This window comes from Chiloscyllium plagiosum, chromosome 16, assembly GCF_004010195.1.
Source record: "Chiloscyllium plagiosum isolate BGI_BamShark_2017 chromosome 16, ASM401019v2, whole genome shotgun sequence".
Taxonomy (NCBI): domain Eukaryota; kingdom Metazoa; phylum Chordata; class Chondrichthyes; order Orectolobiformes; family Hemiscylliidae; genus Chiloscyllium; species Chiloscyllium plagiosum.
Window position 1 is genome coordinate 34,957,928 of NC_057725.1, and position 12,529 is coordinate 34,970,456.

General features: G+C 41.7%; 1 protein-coding gene across 8 annotated transcripts in view; it reads right to left on the reverse strand.

Moving 5' to 3' along the window:
- Positions 1-12,529, reverse strand: part of LOC122557782 (ethanolamine kinase 1-like) — a 498,821-nt gene that overhangs the window by 400,854 nt on the left and 85,438 nt on the right. For all 8 annotated transcript variants that reach the window (XR_006313932.1, XM_043705802.1, XM_043705801.1 and 5 more), the window contains exon 2: positions 5,384-5,643. Coding sequence is in view for 7 of the 8 variants with exons in the window: in XM_043705802.1 (XP_043561737.1) it covers positions 5,384-5,643 (260 nt within the window). In the remaining variant the exon portion in view is untranslated. The remainder of the gene's footprint in view (positions 1-5,383; positions 5,644-12,529) is intronic.

The following is a 12,529-nucleotide window of genomic DNA, read 5'->3' on the forward strand; positions in this document are numbered from 1 at the left end:
GGGTTCATTTCTGTAACTTCTTAGGAAAGCAATAAGTGAGAGGACTCCGGCTTAACCCCTCAGACACTGACTGAAATGGTACAGAAGTGCCAGGACCAGACAGTTGCACAAGAGATGGAAGACATAGTGTTTCCCAGGACTTAACAATCAAGAGAAAAATCTAACATGGTTCCAAGACTCTCTTGTACCTATACAGAAAAATCGTTGTTCAAAATAGCACCTAGATGTGACGTTCATCCAGATATCCATGGAACACACTATTACAGGAAGTAAGGTTTGATATTTATTGAGAAACACACATCATGTTTCAATTTACCTTTTTGGATTCACTAGCATCCGACTTAATTTAAACCCAGCGTCAAATCAATTCATTCTGAAACACTATACTTCAGCATAAATTAATCCCAACATGTGTTCAGTAGTCTAGGACATATTGGACTAGAAACCCAGAGATCATAAATGTAAGCCCTGGTGTGGTAAGATCTGAAGCTGAATTCAATAAATCTGTCTGTTTTTGGGATGACAGCATGACCATGATGGATTCTCATTGTATCATTCACAATGGGTCTCCATGTAGCAAATGCTCAAAAATCTTGCCTTCAGCTACTGATGGGAAAATAACAAAGTAGAGACAGAAAAGAAATAACCTATGTTCAGGGATCTGACAACTTAGGTTTACCAACATTTTGTTCAGCTGTTGACAAAATGCTATGAGTCGCTCTCCTAAACACAACTGGATTTACTTCCTTCTTGTCTATTCCATTTACTAAGTGGCTTATTAGCTGTTTGAGAAATGTGAACATTGTCAGCAGTGCAGGTGCATGCTCATTGGTCAGTTGTTCACAAGAAAGTTGAAAAATGTGGTGCTGGAAAAACACAGCAGGCCAGGCAGCATCCGAGGTGCTGCAGAATCGACATTTCGGGCATAAGCCCTGAAGAATCACTGAAAATCCAAATCATTTTGTGACATCAAGCTATGGAGCTTGGTGGTCATAGAGTCATAGAGATGCACAGCATGGAAACAGACCCTTCGGTCCCACCCGTCCATGCCGACCAGATATCCCAGCCCGATCTAGTCCCACCTGCCAGCGCCTAGCCCATATCCCTCCAAACCCTTCCTATTCATATACCCATCCAAATATCTCTTAAATGTTGCAATTGTACCAGCCTCCACCACATCTTCTGGCAGCTCATTCCATACATGTACCACCCTCTGCGTGAAAAAGTTGCCCCTTAGGTCTCTTTTATATCTTTCCCCTCTCACCCTAAATCTATGCCCTCTAGTTCTGGACTCCCGACCCCATAATTTTGTAAACCTCTATAAGGTCATCCCTCAGCCTCCGATCCTCCAGGGAAAACAGCCCCAACCTGTTCAGCCTCCATCCTCCAACCCTGGCAACATCCTTGTAAATCTTTTCTGAACCCTTTCAAGTTTCACAACATCTTTCCGATACGAAGTAGACTAGAATTGCATGCAATATTCCAACAGTGGCCTAACCAATGTCTTGTACAGCCGCAAAGTGACCTCCCAACTCCTGTACTCAATACTCTGACCAATAAAGGAAAGCATACTAAACGCCTTCTTCACTATCCTATCTACCTGCGACTCCACTTTCAAGGAGCTATGAACCTGCACTCCAAGGTCTCTTTGTTCAGCAACACTCCCTAGGACCTTACCATTAAGTGTATAAATCCTGCTAAGATTTCCTTTCCCAAAATGCAGCACCTCGCATTTATTTGAATTAAACTCCATCTGCCACTTCTCAGCTCATTAGCCCAACTGGTCCAGATCCTGCTGTAATCTGAGGTAACCCTCTTCACTGTCCTCTACATCTCCAATTTTGATGTCATCTGCAAACTTACTAGCTGTACCTCTTATGCGTGCATCCAACTCATTTATGTAAATGACAAGAAGTAGAGGACCCAGCACCGATTCTTGTGGCACTCCACTGGTCACAGGCCTCCAGTCTGAAAAACAACCCTCCACTGCCACCCTCTGTCTTCTACCTTTGAGCCAGTTCTGTATCCAAATGGCTAGTTCTCCCTGTATTCCATGAGATCTAACCTTGCTAATCAGTCTCCCATGGGGAACTTTGTCAAACGCCTTACTGAAGTCCATATATATCACATCTATTGCTCTGCCCTCATCAATCTTCTCTGTTACTTCTTTAAAAAAACTCAATCAAATTTGTGAGACATGATTTTCCACGCACAAAGCCGTGTTGACTATCCCGAATCAGTCCTTGCCTTTCCAAATACATGTACATCCTATCCCTCAGGATTCCCTCCAACAACTTGCCTACCACCGAGGTCAGGCTCACTGGTCTATAGTTCCCTGGCTTGTCTTTACCGCCCTTCTTAAACAGTGGCACCATGTTTGCCAACCTCAGTCTTCCGGCACCTCACCTGTGACTATTGATGATACAAATATCTCAGCAGGAGGCCCGGCAATCACTTCTCTAGCTTCTCACAGAGTTCTTGGGTACACCTGATCAGGTCCTGGGGATTTATCCACCTTTAACCATTTCAAGACATCCAGCACTTCCTCCTCTGTAATTTGGACATTTTGCAAGATGTCACCATCTATTTCCCTACAGTATATATCTTCCATATCCTTCTCCACAGTAAATACTGATGCAAAATATTCATTTAGTATCTCCACCATTTTCTGTGGCTCCACGCAAATGTGTGAAGGACATGTGATTGGTGGCATGGTGGTGTATACAAAAAAAGTCTCCAGCAGATTTAGGTGTGGACAGGAAGGCCCAATTATTGCAGTCAATAGAGACACTTAAGGACCACATAAACTTGTCACTGCTGGCACTAACCATCAGAGGATGGAACTGTTGCTATGCAGCATTCCTGATTATTGCTCAGCTGGAGTGGAGGGAGGATCCTTTGACCAAAGTTCACTGGGGCCTGATCAAAGGGTTGGCCATCAGGGAAAGGGGCTGACTGCTAGGATACATCCGCTCAACACCTATTCCCTGGACGCTAACTCACCCATACTTACAATGGCTCAGTGGTTAGCACTGCAGTCTCACTGCGCCAGGGACCACGGCTTCAATTCCAGCCTCGGGTGACTGTCTGTTTGGTGTTTGCACGTTCTCTCCATGTCTGCGTGGGTTTCCTCCGGGTGCTCTGGTTTCCTCCCACAGTCCAACAATGTGCAGGTTAGGTGAATTGGCCATGCTAAATTGTCCATAGTGTTAGACGCATTAGCCAGAGGGAAGTGGGTCTGGGTGGGTTACTCTTCAGAGGGTCGGTATGGACTTGTTGGGCTGAAGGGCCTGTTTCCACAATATAGGGAATCTAATCATAATCTCCTTGTGGCGCCCAATCTGAGAACCCTATCCCCCATGATTGGGGCCTTTGTCTGGTGCCTCTGCATCCTGGGAGGCTGGTCTTCCACCAGCAGCCATGGCCTCCTCATGCACTGCTCAGTGGAACAGTTGCTGGCTTTTGATGGGCCAGCAACATCTGCCTCAGGGGTCTTCATTGAAGGGCAAGCCCATTTTTGGCTTTGCCACTGCCTGCCTGACTGACATGTCATGCAGAAGGCCTTCCCTGGAAGAAGCAGTGGAGATCTTTTGTCTGTTGCAAGCTGACGAGAGCCCTGACGCCTGAGAAGATTCCGCCCTGTATTTCAAACTACTGCATTTTAACTTGTTTTCATACGTCTCCGAGTCAGGATTTGTGGAAAGTTGGAACATAGACCTTTGTTGGCAACTGCTCCCCTGCAAAACTGTAGCAAGATGTGGCAATCTGCGCAGTGGTTTAATCATTTATTGCCAAACATATGTGTAAAAGATAGAGTGCCATTTACCACACGGATGAAAATTTGCAGTTTTCAAAACACCATATTTTTGTTTATCATAAATTTTATTCAATTTTCAGTGGTAAACCAAAGGAATCCAAATCAGTAGACATTCTGGTATACACTCATAAAGTGACCCAACATCAGATCATAGTTTCCGATGTGCAATGCACTGGAACAACTGCAGAATCAATGCTCTAAAGCAAGAGTACAATAAATACTCCTTTTGGCATGCTGGGCAAAAAAATAAATAATTTCTCTTTTGTCTCCCCAGAAAGTTAGTTTACTAATAAAAAATGCAATCTCAAACTCAGGTCAGCAAAAATATTTACTGATCAACCAAACTACCCCACCCAATGACTAAAGCTTATTTTTCTGTTTTACCTTTAAATGAGATGAATACATTAGAGAAACTTTTATTTTAAACACACATTGTCATTCATTGTGCAAATTTGTAAATGAATCTCAAATGCTGGGTCTAAGTAATGACACAAAGAATATTTTGAAATAATACTCATCGTAGCAAAAGAAAATACTCCACTATACACTCTAATATTTTTATCTTACTACAACAGTGCTATATATGTTTCTTGGTGCAGAGCCACAGAATATTTTCATGCCTTTGGAAAGGTAAATATAATCTGACAGTGGGGAATTCATAAGATTATGCAATAAGGCTTTTGGCTATATGTAAACAATGAGCTTTTACATCATGCATATGATTTCAAGTGACATAGAATGTCAAAACTTCCAGAGAGTTAATGACCAATATGAAATATTGTTGATTATATAATGTACAAAAATCTTTTAGTAGCACACACTTTGTGAACAACAGTAATCATGCATTGTGCATACTTGCAGATTGCACAGTATCTTTACCACCATCAGTTTCTGAATGTAATATGTTAAATTTTGAAGGAATGGGGCACAGTCAATAAAACTTTCAATTTATTGAAACATCAAAAACTAAGGGCCATTGATACAAAATTAAACAGAAGAGGTTCAGAATACAAAGCAGAAGAAACCCCCTTGTACCGATAAATGTGAGACTGTATAATGTATTAGCAGAAAGATTTAATATTAGATTGAAGAGATAGATGAAGGGAAGAGATTACAACGACATGGGATTGGCGAGGATGAATATGACTGGAACTAAATTGCTTGTATGGATTAGCTTGATCAGTTGGCCTGATTTGTAAAGACCATCAAATTAGCTAGCTCTGTCGAATTTGCTGTTCTCCTTCCCCAGAATGTCAATCATCTCCTGAGCTTCCTCCTGAACTCTTGGCTCTCTCGCTTGCTTGCTCTCTTTCTAGCTCATGTTCCATAAAACCTCTCCAGGGTGATCTCATCCAGGAGATCCACTTGCTCCTCCCTTGACTGCATTCAACCTTTCTGTCAGGCATCTAAGTGTCTATCCCCAGCAACTCAAACAAAACCACTTAAAATGTTCAGAGTAGATAATGCCATTTTTACCTCCACATTTGTGAGAGTCCAAGATGATACAAAGTCTTTACAAAATACTATTACTTGCAGAAAGGAGAATGAGAATGTAACTATGGTTACCTGTAAATGGATGGTTCCCTGAGTAGCCACATGTTTAAGACAGTGCCTTTAATGAATTCATAGCACATTCCATTCTGAAATGTACAGTAAAGATCTGGAGCACAGTGCTGAGCACGAAGAGCCTGAAAACTTTTAACTTCATTGTTGCGGTCCACAAAGAGTTCTGTCATATTGCCATATATTCTTACGAGAACAACATCTTCCATGGCTTGATCTACATGGCAACCGAACAGCTTGTTTGTGATTCCATCGGTGAAAGTCTGGGAACAGAAGTCAAAGAGATCATTTTTTTTTCTCATTAAGATCTTTCTCTAGTCCACTTACTTCATAACCTGAATAAAACTAAAAGTCTAAGGTCAACCAAGCACCAATTAAAGAGGGTAAGGTCATCACTAAACTGTTTGCATTTACCATTCACTGCTTCCCCTTCTACTTACTAATTCGCTGACAGCTGAACTTCCAAAATCTTTACAGTGCAACATTTGGCCCTCCATTAAGCTCACCATCACCTTCTCAAGGGCAACCAGCGATAGGCAATAAATGTTGGCCAGCCAGTGATGCCCATATCCCACCAGAGAATATTTTTTAAAAATCACCATAACATTTCTGCAGCTTTTGATTTACCCAACTGCACTCTAACTTCGATCTTTGATGTATTAGTACACAATAAAGCCATTACATTTCATATACTGGCCATTCCCCTTGTACGCCCTCACTTCCACTCCCTTAAATCTGAGGGAAGATGACCTGAAAGAATTTCATGGATATTTACTTTATGCAACAACTGCCAGGTCTGGCTGGAACACGTGAAACATAATTGTGTCCTGTTCGCACTTGCTAAAATGACCCATTATTTCAGAATAATCATGGAATACAAAGACAACCCCAGGCTTCTTTTCGCTACTTCAAAATTTATGCATAAACGTTTGCCCCTAGCCTTTTCATGCTCAGCTCCAACAAGTTTGAGGAGCTCGTGGATTTTTTTTGACATTAAGACTGAGATAATCCCGTCAGTTGCCTCTGCTGTATCCCTCCCTTCCATTAACTCACATGACCCAGCATCTTATAATGCCTCAACCTAACCTTGCTATTTACATCTTTGTCCAGTTTCTCTTCTATTTCCATTCATGCCCTCGCCACACTTATCTTGTCCATCAGATTCAACTCCTGTTCCCACAATCTTGTCCTCAGTAAACTATTCAGTAAGTAACTTTGCTTCTCGGCCCTCTAAGTTAGCTGACATTACACATGATCTTTTTGCTTCAGCTCTTGCCTGTTTCCTTCAAATCAGCTGTCATCACATTTTACTGCAATTATCTCCATAACTATGGTCCCATCTGAAAAGGGTAACTAGGGAGAGAATAGGGCCCCTCAAAGTTCACCAAGGTGGCCTTTGTGTGGAGCCGCAGGAGATGAGGGGGACACTGAACAAGTATTTTGCATCAGTGTTTACTGTGGAAAAGGATATGGAAGGTATAGAATATAGGGAAATAGGAGTGATGTCTTGAAAATGTCCATATTACACAGGAGGAAGTGCTGGATGTCTTGAAACACATAAAAGTGGATAAATCTCCAGGACCGGATCAGGTATGCCCTGGAACTCTGTGGGAAGCTAGGGAAGTGATTGCTGGGCCTCTTACTGAGATATTTAAATCATTGATAGTCACAGGTGAGGTGCTGGAAAACTGAAGGTTGGCAAACGTGGTGCCACTGTTTAAGAAAGGTGGTAAGGAGAAGCCAGGGAACTATAGACCAGTGAGCCTGATGTCAGCGGTAGGCAAGTTGTTGAATGGAATCCTGAGGGACAGGATGTACATGTATTTGGAAAGGCAAGGACTGATTAGGGATAGTCAGCATGGCTTTGTGTGAGGAAATAATGTCTCACAAACTTGATAGAGTTTTTTGAATAATTAATACAAAGGATTGATGAGGGCAGAGCAGTGGACATGATCTATATGGACTTCAGTAAGGCGTTTGACAAGATTCCCCATGAGAGACTGGTTGACAAGGTTAGATCTCATGGAATACAGGGAAAACTAGCCATTTGGATACAGTATTGGCTTAAAGGTAGAAGACAGAGTGTGGTGGTGGAGGGTTGTTTTTCAGGCCTGTGAGCAGTGGAGTATCACAAGGATTGGTGCTGGGTCCACTACTTTTCATCATTTGTATAAACGATTTGGATGTGAGCATAAGAGATAGAGTTAGTAAGTTTGCTGATGACACCAAAATTGGAAGTGCAGACGACGCGAAGAAGGTTACCTCGGATTACAATGGGATCTTGATCAGATGGGCCAATGGTTTGAGAAGTGGCAGATGGAGTTTAATTCAGATAAATGCGAGATGCTGCATTTTGAGAAAGCAAATCTTAGCAGGACTTATACACTTAATGGTAAGGTCCTAGGGAGTGTTGCTGAACAAAGAGACCTTGGACTGCATGTTCATAGCTGCTTGAAAATGGAGTCGCAGGTAGATAGGATAGTGAAGAAGGTGTTTGGTATGTTATCCTTCAGAGGTGAAGTGTATTGAGTACAGGGGTTGGGGGTCATGTTGCAGCTGTACAGGACATTGGTTAGGCCACTTTTGAAATATTGCATGCAATTCTGGTCTCCTTCCTATCAGAATGTTGTGAAACTTGAAAGGGTTCAGAAAAGATTTATAAGGATGTTGCCAGTGTTGGAGGAATTGGGCTATAGGGAGAGGTTGAATAAGCTGGGGCTGTTTTCCCTGGAGCGTCACAGGCTGAGGGGTGACCTTATAGAGCTTTATAAAATCATGAGGGGCATGGGTAGGATAAATACACAAAGGCTTTACCCTGGGGTGAGGGAGTCTAGAACTAGAGGGCATAGGTTGAGGGTGAGAGGGGAAAAATATAAAAGAGACCTAAGGGGCAACTTTTTCACGCAGAGGGTGGTACGTGTATGGAATGAGCTGCCAGAGGAAGTGGTGGAGGCTAGTACAATTGCAACACTTATTAGGCATCTGGATGGGTACATGAACAGGAAAGGTTTGGAGGGATATGGACCAGGTACTGGCAGGTGGGACTAGATTGGGTTGGGATATTTGGTCAGCGTGGATAAGTTGGACGCTAGGTTCTGTTTCTGTGCTGTATATCTCTATGACTCTCTGACTCTGTGAAATCACCACCCCATTTCCCTGTCCCTCTTCCATCTCTGCTCATCAAAATCTTTGAATATGTTCTTGCCTCCAAAGTTTGCTTTGCATCTTTCCTGAATTTTCCAATTTGAATGCCTCTAATCAGGCTTCTACTCATGTCACAGTACCAAAGCAGCTCTGACACCTAATATGACTCTAGTCCTGAGTGCCCTTGTTGACTAGCCTGGACCCTGTCTCCTGGTTGATAACAACACCCACCTTTAATGCCTCCCCACCACTCAGAAGAAGGCTGGGATTGTTTTTATCTGGTTCCATTTTAATCTATCTAATCATGGCCACAAAAACAACACTTGCATTGGTTTTTTTTCTACTCACCTATTATTAAATCTGCTGTTCCACAAAATTTTCAACTTGACGCTTCCTATTTCTTTCCACCTGCTGTTCCTTGCTGACATCTTCCAAAGGCACAGTTCTCCGTCTCACATACACACTGACCACACCCAGCTGCATCTCACTATCACCTTTCCTGAATCCTATACTGTCCACTGCATTATCAAAATTGTTTTCTGACATCCTTTACTCGATGAGTAGAAATTTCTTCCAATTAAACATTGGAAAGACCAAAGCCATTGTCTTTGGTGCCTGCCCCAAATGCAGTTTCCCAGCTACTGGCTCTCTTGCCAGCAGTGTGAGATTAAGCCAGCCTGTTGGCAACCATGTATTACATCTGATCCCAAGATGAGCTTCCAAACTCATAGTTATGCCATCACTAAGACTGCCTACTCCCACATCCATAACATCTTCAAGTACCTTGTATCTGTTCTCACATGGAAGATACAAAAAGCATCCAAATAGCTGCTGAAATCAAGAGGAAAAAGGGATGAGGAAATTCCAATGTTAACCAATTATTTTATCTGGAAAAAAAGTGAATGGGACTAAATGTTGACAAGTCCCCCTGGACAGATGACCTCGATCCTAGGACCTTAAAGTTGGTGGCTGCAGAAATAATGGATGCATTTCTTGTAATATTCCATATCCTTTTCAAGAAAGGAAAGATTAGAAAGCAGGAAACAAAGGGGCAGCATGGTGGCTCAGTGGTTACCACTGCTGCCTCATAGCGCCAGGGACCCGGGTTCGACTGCCACTTCAGGGGACTGTGTGAAGTTTGCACATTCTCCTCATATTTGCATGGGTTTCCTCCAGGTGCTCCAGATTCCTCCCACAATCCAAAGATGTGCCGGTTAGGTGAATTGGCCATGCTAAATTGCCCATAGTTTTAGGTGCATTAGTCAGGGGTAAATATAGGTAGGGGAATGGGTCTGGGTCAGTTGGTCTTCGGAGGATCGTTGTGGATTTGTTGGGCTGAAGGGCCTGTTTCCATACTGTGGGGAATCTAATCTAAGCCAGTTAACCTAACATCTCTCGTCAAAAATGTAGTGAATTCAGTAATCAATGAAGTAGTAACAAGTACATTTGAAAATCATAACACAACCAAATAGAGTTGACATAGTTATATGAAAGGAAAATTATGTTTGACAAATTTATCAGTGATCTTTCAGGTTGCAATTAGCAAGATGGATAAAGGGGAACCATTAAACATAGTGCATTTAAATTCCAAGAAAAGCCATGTAAATTGTTACTGCCCAAGAGAAGAATACATTGTATTGGAGTAATATATTTACATAGATAAAGATCTGTCTAACAAGATTAACTACCAGGAAAGAGAAAATCAGGATAAATTGGTCTTTTTCAAGTTTTCAAGCCATAAATGGAATTTCAAGGGATCAATGCTTGGGCCTCAACTTATTATAATTTCTCAGTGGTTAGCACAGCTGCCTCGCAGCACCAGGGACCCAGGTTCGATTCCAGCCTCGAGCGACTGCTTGCGTGGAGTTTGCACATTCTCCCCGTGTCTGCATGGTTCTCCGGTTTCCTCCCACAGGTCAGGTGAATTGGCCATTCTAAATTGCCCATAGTGATAGGTACAATGGGTCTGGGTGGGATTTCTGAGGGTCGGTGTGGACTTGTTGGGCCAAAGAGCCTGTTTCCGCACTGTAGAGAATCTAATCTAATCGAATCATGACTTGAATGAAGAGGTGAAAATTGTTGTACCCAAATCTTCTGATAATACAAATGTTAAAAGACTAAGTTGTGAGAAGAATACCCTGTACAGTGAATCAGCAAAGGGATAGATATAGGTTGACGGGGCAAAGATTTGATGGATGAATTAGAATACTTTGGCAGAAACAATGGTAAAGCAGAATACTGTTCAGAAAGACTACAGAATATTGCTGTACAGATGGATCTGAGTGTCCTTATACATGAAGCACAAAATGTCAGTCCATAACTATAGCATGTAATTAATACAACAATGGTTTGTTGGTCTTTGTTGCAAGATGACTGAGTATAAAAGTGGAGACATTTTGCTACAACTGTGTGGGCCATTACTGAGACTGCACTTAGAGTATGGAATACTGTTTGGTCTCCTTAAGGAGAGATATACTTCCATTAGAAAGAGTACGCAGAAGATTTACTAAAGACATAGTCTTATGAGGATTGCAGAAGAAAGAGATCTGATATTATGGAAATTTAAGAATCTTAGAATGACAACACAGTAGATGCTGATAGAATGTTTCCTCATGGTGGAATCTAGAATAGGGAATATAGTTTAAAATTAAGGGGCTCCCATTTAATTCAGAGATGAGAGGAACTTTCTTCTTGAGGGTTGTTAGTCTTTCCCAGAGCGTACTGAGGCTGTTCAAGTCCAAGTTAAACAGATCTTAATGGTCTACCAGGGAGTCAAGGGTTATTATGGCATGCAAGAAAGTAGAGAGTGAAGGCCATAATCATGTCAACCATGATCTTATTGAATGGAAGACCCATCTTGAGGAGCCAAAAGACCTATTCCTGCTCTTAAATGTGATGATTTTATTCAGTTTCACAGAGTTTACTCATGCCTTAAAATCTGACCAAAGTATTGTTTTAAAAATTTCCATCATGGTTCTGCATTAGACCAAATAAAATGTTCGTCAAAGAGTACTTACATTGTTCCTTTTGTGCACTTTCTAACATAATTCTTACAGAGATTAGTCAGACTTGATAGAGAATCCTACGTCAGTAGAGTAGCTCGCAAATGTGGCATGAGTTAAAATATGAGGATATGGAAACTGAACTTTCATGTATTTCATTTATGACCTAGCCTTCCTGATGCTCTTACGCATGAGCCAAGTACTGCAGTTATGGGAAGTATTTCAGAACAATGTGAGCAGAGTGCCATGATTATGTTGCCATGTTGCACCCCTCCCTATTGAGGGAAACCAAACTCTGCCATTCATTTAATATATGACAGAGCTCTATTCACTGGCTCTCTCAACTGTTGGTGAAAATCCAACTTCAGAAATAGTTAGCAAGGTTTACTGCCCTTTGTGATCGATTAGAATTCCTATGCATCCTCTGGTTTCTTTTCATACTTTAAGTTTAGAAGTCACCACTTCACAAGACTGCAGTGCTATGCACCACCATTGGATCAGATTACCAAATTCGGCAGAGCTGGAGGGAAAAGGATTTCTTCTGGTCACAATAGAAATAATAAACATAGCAAGGAAATGTTGCTATTTCTAACAAATCAAAAAAGATAGGAATGTTTCCAACTATCTTTATGGTGCCGCTAACATGTGGTGATCAAGAATAGTCTTGTGGAGCTACCTTTGCAAAGCATCCAGAATTGATCTGCAGTTTCCAAGAATGAAAGAGTAATCCCCTCTTTAGTGCTGTGACCAACCAACTCAAAAATAAAGAGTATATGCATTAAAAAAAGCGTATTTTTGATTTTGTTTGAAATCTTCTGTACTTTAATTAAAAATAATTGGCGATACAAAAAAGTTGCTTGATAATCACGTATCATCCAATTGAGCAAATAAGAAATGATTCATTTTCCAATTGGCTATGGAGGTGTGCTGTGAGGAAAGGCTGTCTAGGTGACTAATGGCAGGCATTTGGGTAGTGGGTTGATTGAAGGTAGCAGTTATGAGG